The sequence below is a fragment of the Vombatus ursinus genome, unplaced genomic scaffold, assembly GCF_900497805.2.
Source record: "Vombatus ursinus unplaced genomic scaffold, bare-nosed wombat genome assembly UNPS02008961.1, whole genome shotgun sequence".
NCBI classification, from domain to species: domain Eukaryota; kingdom Metazoa; phylum Chordata; class Mammalia; order Diprotodontia; family Vombatidae; genus Vombatus; species Vombatus ursinus.
The window spans coordinates 3,389,575-3,403,869 of record NW_020948739.1 but is presented as its reverse complement, the minus strand read 5'-3'; the positions used below and the strand labels follow the sequence as shown (position 1 = coordinate 3,403,869).

At 40.7% G+C, this 14,295-nt stretch overlaps 1 protein-coding gene across 3 annotated transcripts in view; it reads right to left on the bottom strand.

Moving 5' to 3' along the window:
- MATN2 (matrilin 2) overlaps positions 1-14,295 on the bottom strand; it is a 206,736-nt gene that overhangs the window by 108,410 nt on the left and 84,031 nt on the right. For all 3 annotated transcript variants that reach the window (XM_027849872.1, XM_027849873.1, XM_027849874.1), the window contains exon 4: positions 1,581-1,703. In XM_027849872.1, coding sequence (XP_027705673.1) covers positions 1,581-1,703 — 123 coding nt within the window. The remainder of the gene's footprint in view (positions 1-1,580; positions 1,704-14,295) is intronic.

The window sequence follows — 14,295 nt, the reverse complement described above, 5'->3', positions numbered from 1 at the left end:
CATATATGCTCAGCTAGAGTTTGTTGCTAATACAGTATTACTACCTGTTCATTTTAAAAAATGAGAGGAAATATTGCTAATGCACAAGAGTACCACTGCCCTCTCAAAGATGACCTCATGCTGGCTCAGATATCAGTCTATTTGTCCAGTCTTTGGTGTCTGACCTGAAAGGAGCACATTTTATATTTACTTGCTTTTTTATTTTATAGACCTTAAAGTCTTTTTCGCCAAAGGACCTTGATCCCTGCACACCTTTAAAAGAGGCTGTAAAATAGTAAGTACAGCCGAAGTTAATAGTTGTGCTTCAGATTCACCCCTTATCAAAAGCGAGAAGAGAATAAACAATGAAATGACCTTTCAGGGAATAATTAATAAGAGAATATGTCAGAATGATCTTCAACACACTATTAAGCAAAAGAGTAAGACCTGCACAAAGGAAATATATATAGATAGATAGATAAATAGATAGATAGATAGATAGATAGATAGCCAGGTGGTTCCATGGATAGAACACTGGGCCTAGAGTCAGGAAACCCTGAGTTCAAATCCAGCCTCAGACACTTACTAGCTATAGGACCCTGGACCAGTCTCTTAAACTTTCTTAACCTCAGTTTGCTCATTTGTAAAATGGGGAAAATAATGGGAGCTACCTTTTAGGGTTGTGTGAGGATAAAATGAGATAATAAAGTACTTGTAAATCTTAAAGCACCATACAAATACTAGCTAGCTAGCTAGCTAGCTAGTAGTAGTAGTAGTAGTAGTAGTAGTAGTAGTAGTAGTAGTAGTAGTAGTAATGTAAGCTTCTTGAGAGCAGGGACTGTCTTTTGCCTCTTTTTGTATCCCCAGCACTTAGCACAGTGTCTGGCACATAATAAGTACTTAATAAATTTTTATTGAATTTAATAGTAGCTGTTATCATCATCATCAGGGTACACAGAATGTGAAAGGGACCTGTGAGGGCATTTTATTTAAGATCATTTTATAAAGGATGACAGTGAAGCCCAGTGAGGATAAACAATTTGCCCAAAGTCACATACATGGTAAGTTTAACTTAAAGAAATCATTTTAATCAATCAAACACACATTAAGCACTTACTGTTTGCTTAGCATTCTACTAGGTATCGTGGGGATTGTTGTTGTTCAGTCATTTCAATCATGTCCAACTCTTCATGACCCCATTGGGGTTTTTTTTGGCAAAGATACTGGGATGGTTTGCCATTTCCACCACTCATTTTACAGATGAGGAAACTGAGGCAAACAGGGTCACACAGCTAGGAATTGTCTAAGGTTGGATTTGACCTCAGGAAGATGAGCCTTCCTGACTCTAGGCCCAGCACTCTATCCACTGTACCACCTAGCTGCCCTGTCATGGGGAAGAGAGTTCTTTTTGAAAGGTAGGAATTGAATCTTAAAGAAAATTCAAATAATGTAAACCTATTTGAAGAGCAGGAAAAAGAGGGAAAAGGAAAAAAAAGAAAAATGAGGAGGGAGAGGACAAGGAATAAAAAAAAGAAGAGGAGAAGAGATATATGGGAAGAAAGAAAAAGTATAACCAAATTAGAAAAAAAAAGATGTCTTACTTCTACACGTTCTCTGATCTGTGTTCAGAATATATCCTTGTTTGCATCTGCAAAGGTACGAGCCAGGGGTGTTGATACAGAAGTGTGCACAGTTATGCTCCATAATATTGCACATGTGGGCCACTGAAAGAGAAAAGACAAAAGACATTGGAAAAATGGACACTTTAATCAATTCAATTAATTTCAATTCAACAAATTTCTCCCCTTCTCAATTCACCTTTACAGCAAAAAAGTAATTTCCCAAATGTACAGGTCTGATCTGGTGATTCTCTTCCTCAAACTCTTTTGGTGGTTTCCTATTGTCTTAAGATAAAACACAATGGACCCACCTGGGGATAAGCCCTTTATGTACATTGCCTCGTTGGCTCACAAATATACATTAAGGTAGATACTGCAGGTATTATTATCCTCATTTTACAGATGATAGAAAAATTAAACCACTTGCCCATGGTTTGAGAGGTTAAGCAAGTTGTTTCCAGTTGAGTAGATTGTCAATCAAGTCAATAAGCATTTATTAAGCACTTAATATTTACCAGGCACTGTGCTAAGCATAGGGGATACAAAGAAAGGCAAAAGCAGTCCCTGTCTTCAAGGAGCTTACACTCTAATGGGAGAGACACATAAATAACTAGGTCTGTACAAGATAGATACAGAGTGGCTAGAAGGTAATCTCAGAGGAGAAGGCACCATCATTTGGGGGAACTGGAAAAGCCCTTCTTCAAAAGGTAGGATTTGAATTCAATCTTGAAAGACAGCAAGGAAACTCCTCCTCCCCCTTTTCCTTCTCCTCCTCTGCCTCCTTCCTCTCCCCTTCCTTCTCTTCCTCCTCCTCCTTCTCTAAGAAACAGTGAGAAAAGAGTCAAATGCTCTTCCCACTGCACTACAAAGTTGCCTTTCAGGCATTAAATACTTTCCATGCAGGGGTTCCAGCCCCCCTTTGCTGCTGTGTCTCATAACACTCCCCTTCATTCATTCTGTTTTAGCTGGACTAGAAGATTAGTTGTTTCGCAGTCTTGGTCTGCAATGCATTCTTCCTTTCATGCCTTTCTTTTCTTCTCCCAAGGCTCATCTCGGACACCACCTCCCGCAGGAGGTCTTGGGTAATCCTCCTATCTAAAAGCATCCTTTCCCTCCTCCAGTGTTTCTAGAACACTGTCTAGACTGCTCCTTTCCTGCTACCTCACTCTACCTTGTGTCAGCCTTGTTTACATGATAGCCTGTTCCGAATTTCCTCCCTCTCCCCTCTTCCTCCCACCCAGATTCCCCTTTGAGGGGAAAGACTATCTCATTTCTTCATCTTTATATCACTTTGGGGCAGCTAGGTGGTGCAGTGGATAGAGCACCAGCCCTGGATTCAGGAAGACCTGAGTTCAAATCCGGCCTCAGACACATAACATTTACTAGCTGTATGACCTTGGGCAAGTCACTTAACCCCATTGCCTAGACCAAAAAAAAAAAAAAAACAAAAGAAATCTTTATATCACTTCACAAGCAGCTGCTTAATGAAAGTTTTTATGGCATATCTTATGATGCATAATATTAAGGCTACTAGGTGGTACAGTAGCTAGAGTTCTGGAAGTGGAGTCAAGAAGACCTGAGTTCAAATCCAACCTCAGACACTTACTAGCTGTGTGATCCTGGGCAAGTCATTTAACCTCTATCTACTTCATCTGTAAAATGGGGATAATAATAGCACCTACCTCCAGGGTTGTTGTGAAGATCAAATGAGACTTTTTAAAGAGCTTTGCCAACCATAAAGCACTTTGTAAATGCTAGTTATTATTGTTGTTGTTGTCGTTATCTGAGGATGAAATGTGCAACAGGGTGTGAACTGCAAAAATTTTTTACAATAAAAAAAATCTGGTGTGTATTCCCAACTATCATCATTCTTCATGTTGTGCAAAACAGAATCAATGGTCCTATACCCACCCTTTCCATTTTTGAGTAAAGAGCCAAACTCCTGGCCCATCCCATTTACTTTTAACTTGCTGACCTCCTGTTTCTGGTCCCAGTGGATCCAATCTCTTAATCATGTGGTCCATCTATCATCTCTTCTCCTAACTCTGTGATCCACCTACTTTTTTTCCTGATTACGGGCTGCCTCCAATAGAACCATCACTCTAGACCTTCTATGGCATTTCTCATTTGTCATGCAGCCTGGCATATCATTCTGTGTTGGATAACAGGAACTAATAACTAATTTACTGGTATTTATGATTATGTGCTGCTGATTACTATACTGGTCAGCTAACACTGATTTCGTATTGATGGGTCAATGCATAATTATAAGAACAAGGAAGAATCTGAGTCCATTGTATGAGGGGAGTTGGTATAAATATATATGCAAGTGTAGCTGATGATTTTGGGTGTGCACCTATGAAAATTGCAAAGTTTATCAAGAAAAATTTAAAAGGGCTGACTGACCTAGGGGCAGCTAGGTGGTGCAGTGGATAGAGCACCGGCCCTGGATTCAGGAGGACCTGAGTTCAAATCCGGCCTCAGACACACAACACTTACCAGCTGTGTGACCCTGGGCAAGTTACTTAACCCCATTGCCCAACCAAAAAAAAAAAAAACCCAAAAAACAAAACAAACAAACAGACAAAAAAACAAAAAAAAATGAGCTGGAGCAGAAAATGGCAAACCCCTCCAATATCTTTGCCAAGAAAACCCCAAATGGGGTCACGAAGATTTGGACACAACTGAACAACAACAACACCACAGGCAGTATTATCTGCTTTTTGTAGGTAAGGGAACTGAGGCACAGAGAAGATACGCCACTTGCTTCTGGTCACATAATTAATAAGTGTCAGAAGCAGGATTTGACCCAGGTCTTTTCTGACTACAAGTCCAGTATCCTGGGTCTGTGTCTTCTGCTCGTTCATCCCAGTCTGCCCATCCTTTGGTCTTGCATTCTAATAGCACTGCTACAGTTTGTCAGCGGCAGTCTGACAATTCTTTTCTTTGTTCTTTCAATTGTGTCGTGATCTAGCATTCCGAAGTGTAAATCAGCATTTCTACCCTGCTCTTTGCTCATTTCCTCATTGTTAACACCATACAGATGTAGCCAAATCCAATCCAGGCCACTCTGTGTCTTGGGATCATCCATTGATAGCTGGAAAAGTTTTCAGAGGCATTCTGGTCCAACTTTCTCATTTTACAGATATGGAAACAGGCCCACGGACATCAGGTGGCTTGTCCCAGGTCACATAAAGAATAAGCATTATTTTGCTCTGCACTCAGTAGGTGCTTAATAACTGTTCATGACTTGACCCATTGGAGGGGGTAACTGAGGTACACGTCTTCCCTCTCCCACCCCTGTGAGCCCCATTAGTATAAGGAACCCTCAAGTAGAGGAATTCCCTCTACCAACACAGATCAGCAACTTAAAACCTTCAAGTCCCATGAGGGTCCTAAGACATTAAGTGAATTGCCCAGGGTCACTAGCCTCTACTATATGCTATCTGATGCACAAATTATCCTGAGTATATCATGAGGGTATTTTACTATTTTAATGAAGAGAAACAATAGGAAATATGTTGTGCTTTAACACTTTCAAATCTGTGATATGTCTCCATTATTAAAAAAAATTCTGAATTAAAGTATGTAAGCATTCAGGCACATTAATTCTTACATTAAATAGGCCTGGATCTCATTAAAAATCTCATTTTTTCCTGGTATTTAGTTTACAACTTCCTTGCTAACACAATGAAACTTGAGCACACTTAAAATTTAACAAGCCTTGGTATAAACAGAATTGGAGTTATGGAAGTGTTCTCATAAACAAAAAAAGATGAGCCCCTGCAGAGAGAGAGATTTTTATGATACTAAAACAAAATAGATGCTTCCAATGCCTGGAAGCAGTCCAATTAATTCTGAGTTTAAGACATGCTTTGATTCTAAAGAAATGGATTTTACTTGAGCATACCCAAGGATAGAAGCAGCTGGTAGCTCTGTGGATAGAATATTGGACTTCAGGTCAGGAAGACCTGAGCTCCAATCCAGCCCCAGACACTTCCTAACTATGTGACCCTGGGCAAGTCACTTAACTCTGTTTGCCTCAGTTTCCTCATCTGTAAAATGAGTTGGAGAAGAAAATGGCAAACCACTTCACTATCTTTGCCAAGAAAATCCCCAAATGGGGTCACGAAGGGTCAGTCACAACTGAAATGACTGAACAACAATAACATACTCAAGGATACTGTCTAGAGACCATTATCTAAAAGAAGAAACCCGAAGAGTTGAAAGGTTAGGTCTAAATAACAGCAAACTAATTGGAAAAGGAGATCTTTCAAAGAAAGTTCCATTTATGGCCGATTATCGGAGATGCACTGTGGGAAAGTGGTCAGGAAGACCTGGATTTAAGACCCACATTTCACACGTACAGGTTGTTTTCTTATTGTCTCAGTGCCCCAGCAAACCTCTAAGACTCTATGTTTCAGAGGCATCATTAGAGGGAATTTCCACATCGGAAGTTGTCTGATGAGGTAACAGGTCTAGACTCAGCCTGTTTAATGTTGGCTTATTTAAGTTCCATCGTCATCAACGAGAGACAATTGATGAGCTCCAACATTCCATTCACTTTAATGGGCACTAATTAAGGCCTACTGTGTGGAGAGCACAGCTGTAATACACAGCAATGCCTGATCAGTGCTTCAGAGGAGTGAAAAACAAAGCAGTTAGAAGAGGAAAGGGGAGGGCTGGGCTAGTCAGTCTGCTTTCATCTGGGTCTGGACAAATAGGAACTAGACCCACTGAGATGCTCTTGCTATACAGGTATACTTTCAGCTTTTCATGACATAGTAAGATTTTTGTTTTGTTCTTTGTTTCAATGATTTCCTCCAAGAAAATTATTAATGAAATTTGGCATTCCTAAAGGAATCAGGCCTTTCTGGAAACTGAGTTAACTCTTTCAAGTCACCAGGATCATAGAGGAGATGCTAAAGGCCTGATTCCAGAAACAGCAGGTTGGTAATAATACGTGCTAGTATTGATACAGCTCTTTAAAGTGTGCGAATCATTTTACAAATATCATCTCATTTGATCCTCACAACAACCCTGGGAGGTAGGTGCTGTTATTAACACCATTTTACAGATGAGGAAATTAAGTGACTTATCCAGTCATACAGTTAGTAAACTCTCTCAGGCAGGATTTGAACTCAGGTCTTTCTGACTCCAATTCCAGCATTCTATCCGCTGTGTCCCCAAGATGCCTAGCCTAGCACTTCTCATTTACAAGAGTATACCAGGGTGTGCCATGAGGTCTCTCTGGGTAGCCAACTATCTTGTGGCATTAATGATTTGTGTTTTTCTTTCTGGTCAAAATAATTATTCATTGCTAATGTCCTAGCACCAGTGGTCATAGAATCTCTGAATTTCCAAGTTGGAAGGGACCCTGGAAACTAGCAAGTACGAGCCATATGTGAACAGGATCCCTACTACAACATACCCTTTAAGTGGCCACCTAGACTTTGCATGAAGGCCTGGGGTGAAGGGAAGCCCATTACCTTCTAGGCGGCCCATTCCCCAGCTCTACCTGTTACAAAATTTTCCCTGGCATCAAACCTCCTACATTTGCAATTTGCCACTTTAATCTATTATCTAACCTTCTAACCTCTGGGATCAAAGAGGACCTCTGCCCTCTTCCAAATGGTCCTCCTTGTAGAGGGATCCGTGTGCCTGAAACTGGCCTGGCCAATAGAAAAGTTTGAGGTTCACCACCTGGTAGAGTTAATACAATTCTCTCCAGCAACAAGGGAATATGCTCTGGGACAGTCTGGTCCAGTGAGAGAGGATATTTCCTCTTCCAGGAAAGAGAGGATAATTGCACAACCTGAGCACAGTGAGGGCAGATACATAATAAATCAGTATGGGCAAAGTGCTTTATACAGCCTAATTATCATCACCACCCAGGCTTACTGGAATATTAAAGAGAAATTACCAAATGGAGAAAGAAGAGAAGGGAGAGAGTGTGGCTTAAGTGACTGGCTAGGCCTTTGGGGAATAAAAGAGTAAGGAATATGGTCTTTCAACAGTGTCAGTAATAAGGCAGCTAGTTGGACAGAGCATTGGAACTCAAGTCAGGAAGGCCTGAGGTCAAATCCAGCTTCAGACACTTTCCAGCTTTGTGACCCTGGGCACGTCACTTAACTTGGGTCTGCCTGAGTTTTCTCATCTGTGAAGTGGGGTTAATAATAGCACCAGGATGTTGCGAGGATAAAATGAGATGATACTTGCAGAAATCTTGCAAACCTTAAAGCTCTATAAAAATGCTAGCTGTTATTATTAATAGCAAGGCTTACTAGGTAAATAAAGTCAAACAGGAATGTTACTTTGGCATCTACTCCAAAGGTGGCACTGAGTCTCTAGAAAGACCAAGGACAGAAACAGGACTTGCCTGCCCAAGTCCAGTGTGGAAGCCTTTTAATTAGTCTCCCTGCCTTTAGGATCTTCATCTCTCTCTTTCATTGTTGTCAATTTGATATTTCTAATGCACAGATCTGACCATACCACTCTCTCTGCTGAAAAAGCTTCACTGCTTTTCTATGTAGCCTCGAAGATAAAATAAAAACTCTTCTTTTTGACATTTAAAGCCCTTCACCAATTGCCTTTGGCCTACCTTTCCAGACAGTTCATATCATTCTTTTTCAAATACAGGCAGTGCTGCTATAATATGTGTTTCAAAAACATGAATTTTTTCCAATGTGATTGATTTTAGGAAGCATTTTGCAAATTTCAGGTTTCCTTCTATGCAGTTTTTTCCATGAGAAACAGGGAGAGTGGAGAATACTTTGCTACTTCACAATTACTCAGGATCCACAACTCTTCCCAGGCAGGTCTTTTATAAGTTCAAGTGCTGCATTTATCATCTATCTGCTGGTGTGGTAGGAGCTGGTCTGCTCCACCCCTACTCCTCCTCCCACCCCTATCTCTACCCCCATCCCCTTTGGCCTTGGCTTCTGGCCCAAGACCTGGAGTTCTGGCCTGCCCAGCTTGTTTACACAGCCCAGGGAGAAGGCCATTTATTATAGTATTTATGTATTTCTTAACAATTTAACATATACACAGCTGTGCTACATACAATTTCTATTAGGTTCCTATCATTTTTTTTAATGTGTCATTAATGAGGGTTTTAGGTATTGTGCCTGTAATTCCACTTTCTCCACAAACTCTGTGGTTTTTATTGCTCAATTTTGCATATTGAGGTGTTTTTAGGGGGATCATATATATTGTTTAAGGGGCAGCTAAGTGGCACAGAGCGATGGGCTTGAAATCAGGAAGACATCTTCATGAGTTCAAATTTGACCTCAGATACTTACTAGCTGTGTGACCCTGGGCAAGTCATTTAACCCTGTTTGCCTCAGTTTCCTCATCTGTAAAATAAGCTAGAGAAGAAAATGGCAAACCACTCCAGTATCTTTACGAAGAAAACCCCAAATGGGGTCATGAACAATCCCATATGACTAAAACAACTGAACAACAACAACAACAAAATGTTGGTTGGAGCAGAATTGACTCAACTCTATGTTCATGCCAAACTGGTCTACCTGCTGTATGAAATTCTATTTCCCACCTCCATGCCTTTGCACAGAATGTCCACCATGTTCTCCCTTCTCATTTCCCTTCTCTTGAGATGCCTACTTTTGTTAAAGGCTTAGCTTGGGTGCTGTCTTCTACAGAAAGCCTTTCCTGATTCCTCTTCCATCCTGAAATTTTTTTAATATTTACTTTGCATATGTTTTATACGTTTCATATTTACTGTTTTCATCTCTGTCTTTGTATCTGCTATGCCTAGTGCAGTACCTGGCACATAGTAAGTATTTCATAAATGCTTGTTGATTTGAATTGAATTCTGTTCCACCAGATTGTGTCTGTTAATCCAGAAACAGGACATAACTAGCAAAACCAGGACAAGTGCCACCAAACGCCCTCTGGGGGAGGAGAAGAAGCCTAGTTCATAGGGACACCCACTAGGAAGACTGAATGGGTTAGTACTCATCCGGGACATAGCTGCAGGAGTAAGTTGGGCTGGGAGGTCAGGAATCAGCCTCATTTAGAAGCTTCCTATTTTAACTAATTTTCTTACTGGGGCCTCCCCGCCCTGGTTATAGTTCTGTGGAGCAGTCCAAAATCTGTGGAAGACTAAAGTCAAGGTTGCTGCCAAGTAGACTTTACAGGGCCTTGGATAGAATCCATACTCCTCTAGACTGTGGCTCGCTGAGAAGACCAGACTGACTGGCATGCAGTGGGTCGAATGAGTGTACCACTTCACTGGGATGTTTTGGGTTTTTCCCCACCCAACCAAGTATTATTTGGTAGAACCAGCTGGTTGTTGCATGGTGTTGTAGACAGAGCCTTAATTCACAGAACATGTAGCCTCCAAGTTTCTCTGGCAGTCACAGAAGCAGCCTGAAAACACAACCTTAGTAATTTTCCTCCTGCTATCATCTTGAGGGCCACATGCCTTCCCATTCTTTCTTTGAAGGTCATCTAGTGCAACTCCCCCTCATTCTAGATATCTTAACAATAGGTAGCATTTATACAGAGTCGTAAGGTCTGCGAAGCACTTTCTGAATATTATCTCATTTGACCTTCATGATAACCCTCTATTTCCCACCTCCATGCCTTTGCACAGAATGTCCACCATGTTCTCCCTTCTCATTTCCCTTCTCTTGAGATGCCTACTTTCATTAAAGGCTTAGCTTGGGTGCTATCTTCTACAGAAAGCCTTTCCTGATTCCTAGGAGGGAGGTGCTGTTATTATACCATTTTACAGATGGGGAATGTGAGGCAGACAGTGGTTAAGCGACTTACCCAGGGTCACATAGCTAGAAAGTGTCTAAGGCCAAATCAACTCAGATCTTCCCTACTCCAGGTCCAGAGCTGTAACCATTGTACCACCTTGATGCCTAATTATGAGGAAGCTGAGGGTGGGAGAAACGAAGTGGCTCACTCATGGTCACACAGGTAATAAGTAGCAGAGTAGGGATGTAAGACCAGGTTTTGATCCCCTATGCCGAGCTTTGTCCACAGATTCCATGTTTGCCAGTTTCATTTATATGGATGACACTGTATCAGGCCCAATCTTCCACTTTCCTTACTGTAATGCTGTCCTACAAAGGCAGGTTAGATGGGTAATAGATCTCTAAGGCAAAGGCTCTCTAGGCATGCATCCCCAAGGAGGACAAGCCATTGGCCAGAAATATAGGAATGGTGTGCACAATAGTACCCTTCCTCCCAAACTATCTAACATTGAATGACTTCGCATACATTTGCATTCATTCACTTTATATTTATGCTGCACATATATATTTTATATGAACTTGTTTTTCCCCCCGTTAGAATGTAAACTCACTGCAGGCAGGAGTTGTTTCATTCTCAGTATCTAGCACAGGCCTGGTAACATGCTTAATAAATATATATATATTTTTTTAGGCAATTGGGGTTAAGTGACTTGCCCAGGGTCACACAGCTAGTAAGTGTCAAGTGTTTGGTCTGAGGCTGGATTTGAACTCAGGTCCTCCTGACTTCAGGGTCAGTGCTATGCTTAATAAATATTTGTTGATTCATCGATTGATTGATTGTTGCTCCTTTTGATTCCTCCTTTGCTCATTGAGAAATCAGTGTGTGACAATACCACTTCTAGGGCTGTATCCCAGGGAGATCATAAAAATGGGAAAAGGACCCACATGTAAATATTTATAGCAGCTCTCTCTGTGGCGGTCAAGAATTGGAAATTGAGGGGATGCCCATTAATTTGGGAATGGCTGAACAAGTTGTGGAATATGAATGTACTGGAATACTATTGTGCTACAAGTAATGATGAGCAGGCAGACTTCAGAAAAACCTGGAAAGACTTGTACGGTCTGATGCTGAGTGAAGTGATTAGACCCTGGAGAACATTGTACATAGTAACAGCAACGTTGTGCGATGACGACTGAATTTGATAACCTTGGCTCCCCCGAGCAATGCAAGACAATTGCAAAACACTCACAATGGAAATGTTGTCCACATTCAGAGAAAGAACTTTGGAGTCTGAGTGCAGATGGAAGCATACTATTTGCTCTCCTTTTCTTTTGTTGTTGGTTTTTTTTTTTGTTGTTGTTGTTTCTTCTTTCTTGTGGTTCCTCCCATTAGTTCTAATTCTTCTTTACATCATGACAAATGTTAAATATGCTTAATATGAATGTATAAGTAGAGCCTATATCAGATTGCACACCAGCTTGGGGAGGGGGGAGGAGAGGGAAGGGGAGAAAATTTAAAACTCAAAATCTTATGGAAGTGAATGTTGAAAACTAAAAATAAATTAATTGATTATAAAAAAGGAGAAATCAGTGTGTAAGATAAGGGAGATGAGGAAAAGTTCTTTTGTTGGAGCTGTTATTCCCTTTCTCTTCTGAGGAGGAGCTATCTGTTTCAATTATCACCCTCTCTGTCAATCTTTACTATTTGCTTTTTCCTTCTCCTTCTATTTCCTTCCAATTCCTCTTGAGAACTCATAGAAAGGAGGGACAGTCATTGCACCCCACTGCCACATTCAAATCTTCTCTTTGCCATCATTGCTCAGCACCAGCCTCTCTTCCTTTAAAGATGAATCCATCCATCCAGATCTTTACTGTTCTCATCCGAGGACCTCTGGGTCACTATCTCTCCTTTCCAATGAGTTTAATAGACAGCTCCCAGACTTCTCCACCTCAGTTTCTTATCCCTTTCAAACATCCTGGCCTCCCAGGTCTTTAATCTTTTTTAACTCCCATGATTCCTGTCTTGGGACTCTCTCAGCCATACATATGTGATCATACCTTACGCACTTTACTTAATTGAATTTGCCCCAGGTGCCAGAGTGCCTGGTTTAGCTCTTCCACTAGCTACCCACACTGATGAAATCACAGACCTTCACATATCACACAGTCAAAAGATAATTTGTTTTTCTTCATTATGTTTATATTATATGAGTTCTCCCTTCCTTCCTTCCTTCTTTCCTTCCTTCGTCCCTTCCTTTCTTCCCTCCCTCCTTTCTCTCCTTCTCTCCTGCTTTTCCTTTCTTCCTCCCTACTTTTCTTTCTTCTTTCCTTCTTTCCCTCTTTTGCTTCCCTCCCTCCCTCCTCCTTTTCTTTTCTCCCTTCCTTCCTTCCCTCCCACCTTTCCTTCCTTTTTTCCTCTTTCCCTTTCCTTCCTTCCTTCCTTCTTTCCTTCCTTCCTTCTTTCCTTTTTCTCCCTCAGTGGGTAAGAGGAAGTCAAAAGGGAGAAAAAAATGCTTGGTGATTGAAAAAATTTTATTTAAATACAGCTTTGTCCACTGGTTAAGTGTGTGACTTTGGGTAAGTTACTTAAACCATCTTTGCTTGAGTTTTCTCCTTTGTTAACAACTCTCCTCCCACTTGCCTCAGAGGTATAGAGCTAGTTCATGTCTTTGAATACATGAAGGTTTAGAAGGTTTAGACTTTATTTTGCTTCATCTTATGGCAGGGTCTCTAAACTTACTTGTTTCTTTTTTAATATTTTGATAACTGTATTTCCTTTGTTATCCTTTATTTTATGGATTTAAAGATATTACTCCAAGAAGGGGTCCATAGGCTTCCCTAGACTTCCAAAGGGATCCATGACACCAGAAAGGGTTATCTAGGGATAGAGACAAGAACAATGTGTGGAAGTCACAGAAACTCAGATTTTGGCTTGTTGTAGGGAATTTTTTAGCTTTGACATCTGTCTGTCCAAAAAAGGACCAGACTTCTTCAAGGGGTACCCAAGCAAAACTTTTAGCAAATTTTCTACAAATCTTCAAGCAAAGGGTGGATGATCTTATTTGTGGGGCTAGAATAGAGAAGATTCTTATATAGATAGAGTTGAGACAATACATGGCCTCTGAGGCCCATTCCAGCTTTGAGGTTCCATCATTCTGTGTAATAAAATAATCTTAAATACTTGAATCCAGTTCTGCCCATCCTGAAGGACCCTTTCCATGTCCTTCCAAAAGTTCACCAAAGGGAGTCTTCCCAGTGTTCCAGGGTCTTTCCTCATTTTCTCTTGAAATTGTAGGATTCCAATGAAGCAGAAGGGCTGACCATCAGCCATGCCTCATAGTCCCGAAGCCCTGCCCCTATTTTTTGTTAATATGTTTATTTGATGTCATCCTTTGCTTCAGTTATCCTTTGTAATTTTTTGTTCATTAAGTTTTACAATTTACACCCACCCACCATGTTCTTCCCCATCTCTTTATGGGTGATACTCATTTTTCAATCCTGTTAAGGATGTAATGTTTCATGACTTGTAGCTAAACAACATCACAAGCAGAATATTGCTTTTAAAAAGACAATGTTAATTTCCAGAAGTCAGGAATCATTAAAAGAATTTTGCAATTTCCTAAAGGAAAGCTAGCCTGCTGTCTTCTTCTGGTTAAATGAACCCAATTCATTGTCCATTTACATAATCTGCCTATACGTAGATAGCTCTCTCTCTGTGTTTGTGTATATGTATATATAGTTACTGTTGCTGAATCATTTAGTTGTGTCATTTAGTTTATAATCCCATGGATTTGTCCATAGGTTTTTCTTGGCAAAGATATTGGGGTGGTTTGCCATTTCTCTTTCCAATATGTCCCCATTTTACAGATAAGGAAACTGAGGCAATCAGGGTTAAGTGACTTGCCCAGGGTCACACAGCTAGTAAGTATCTGAGGTCATATTTGAACTCAGATCTTCCTGACTCTTGGTCC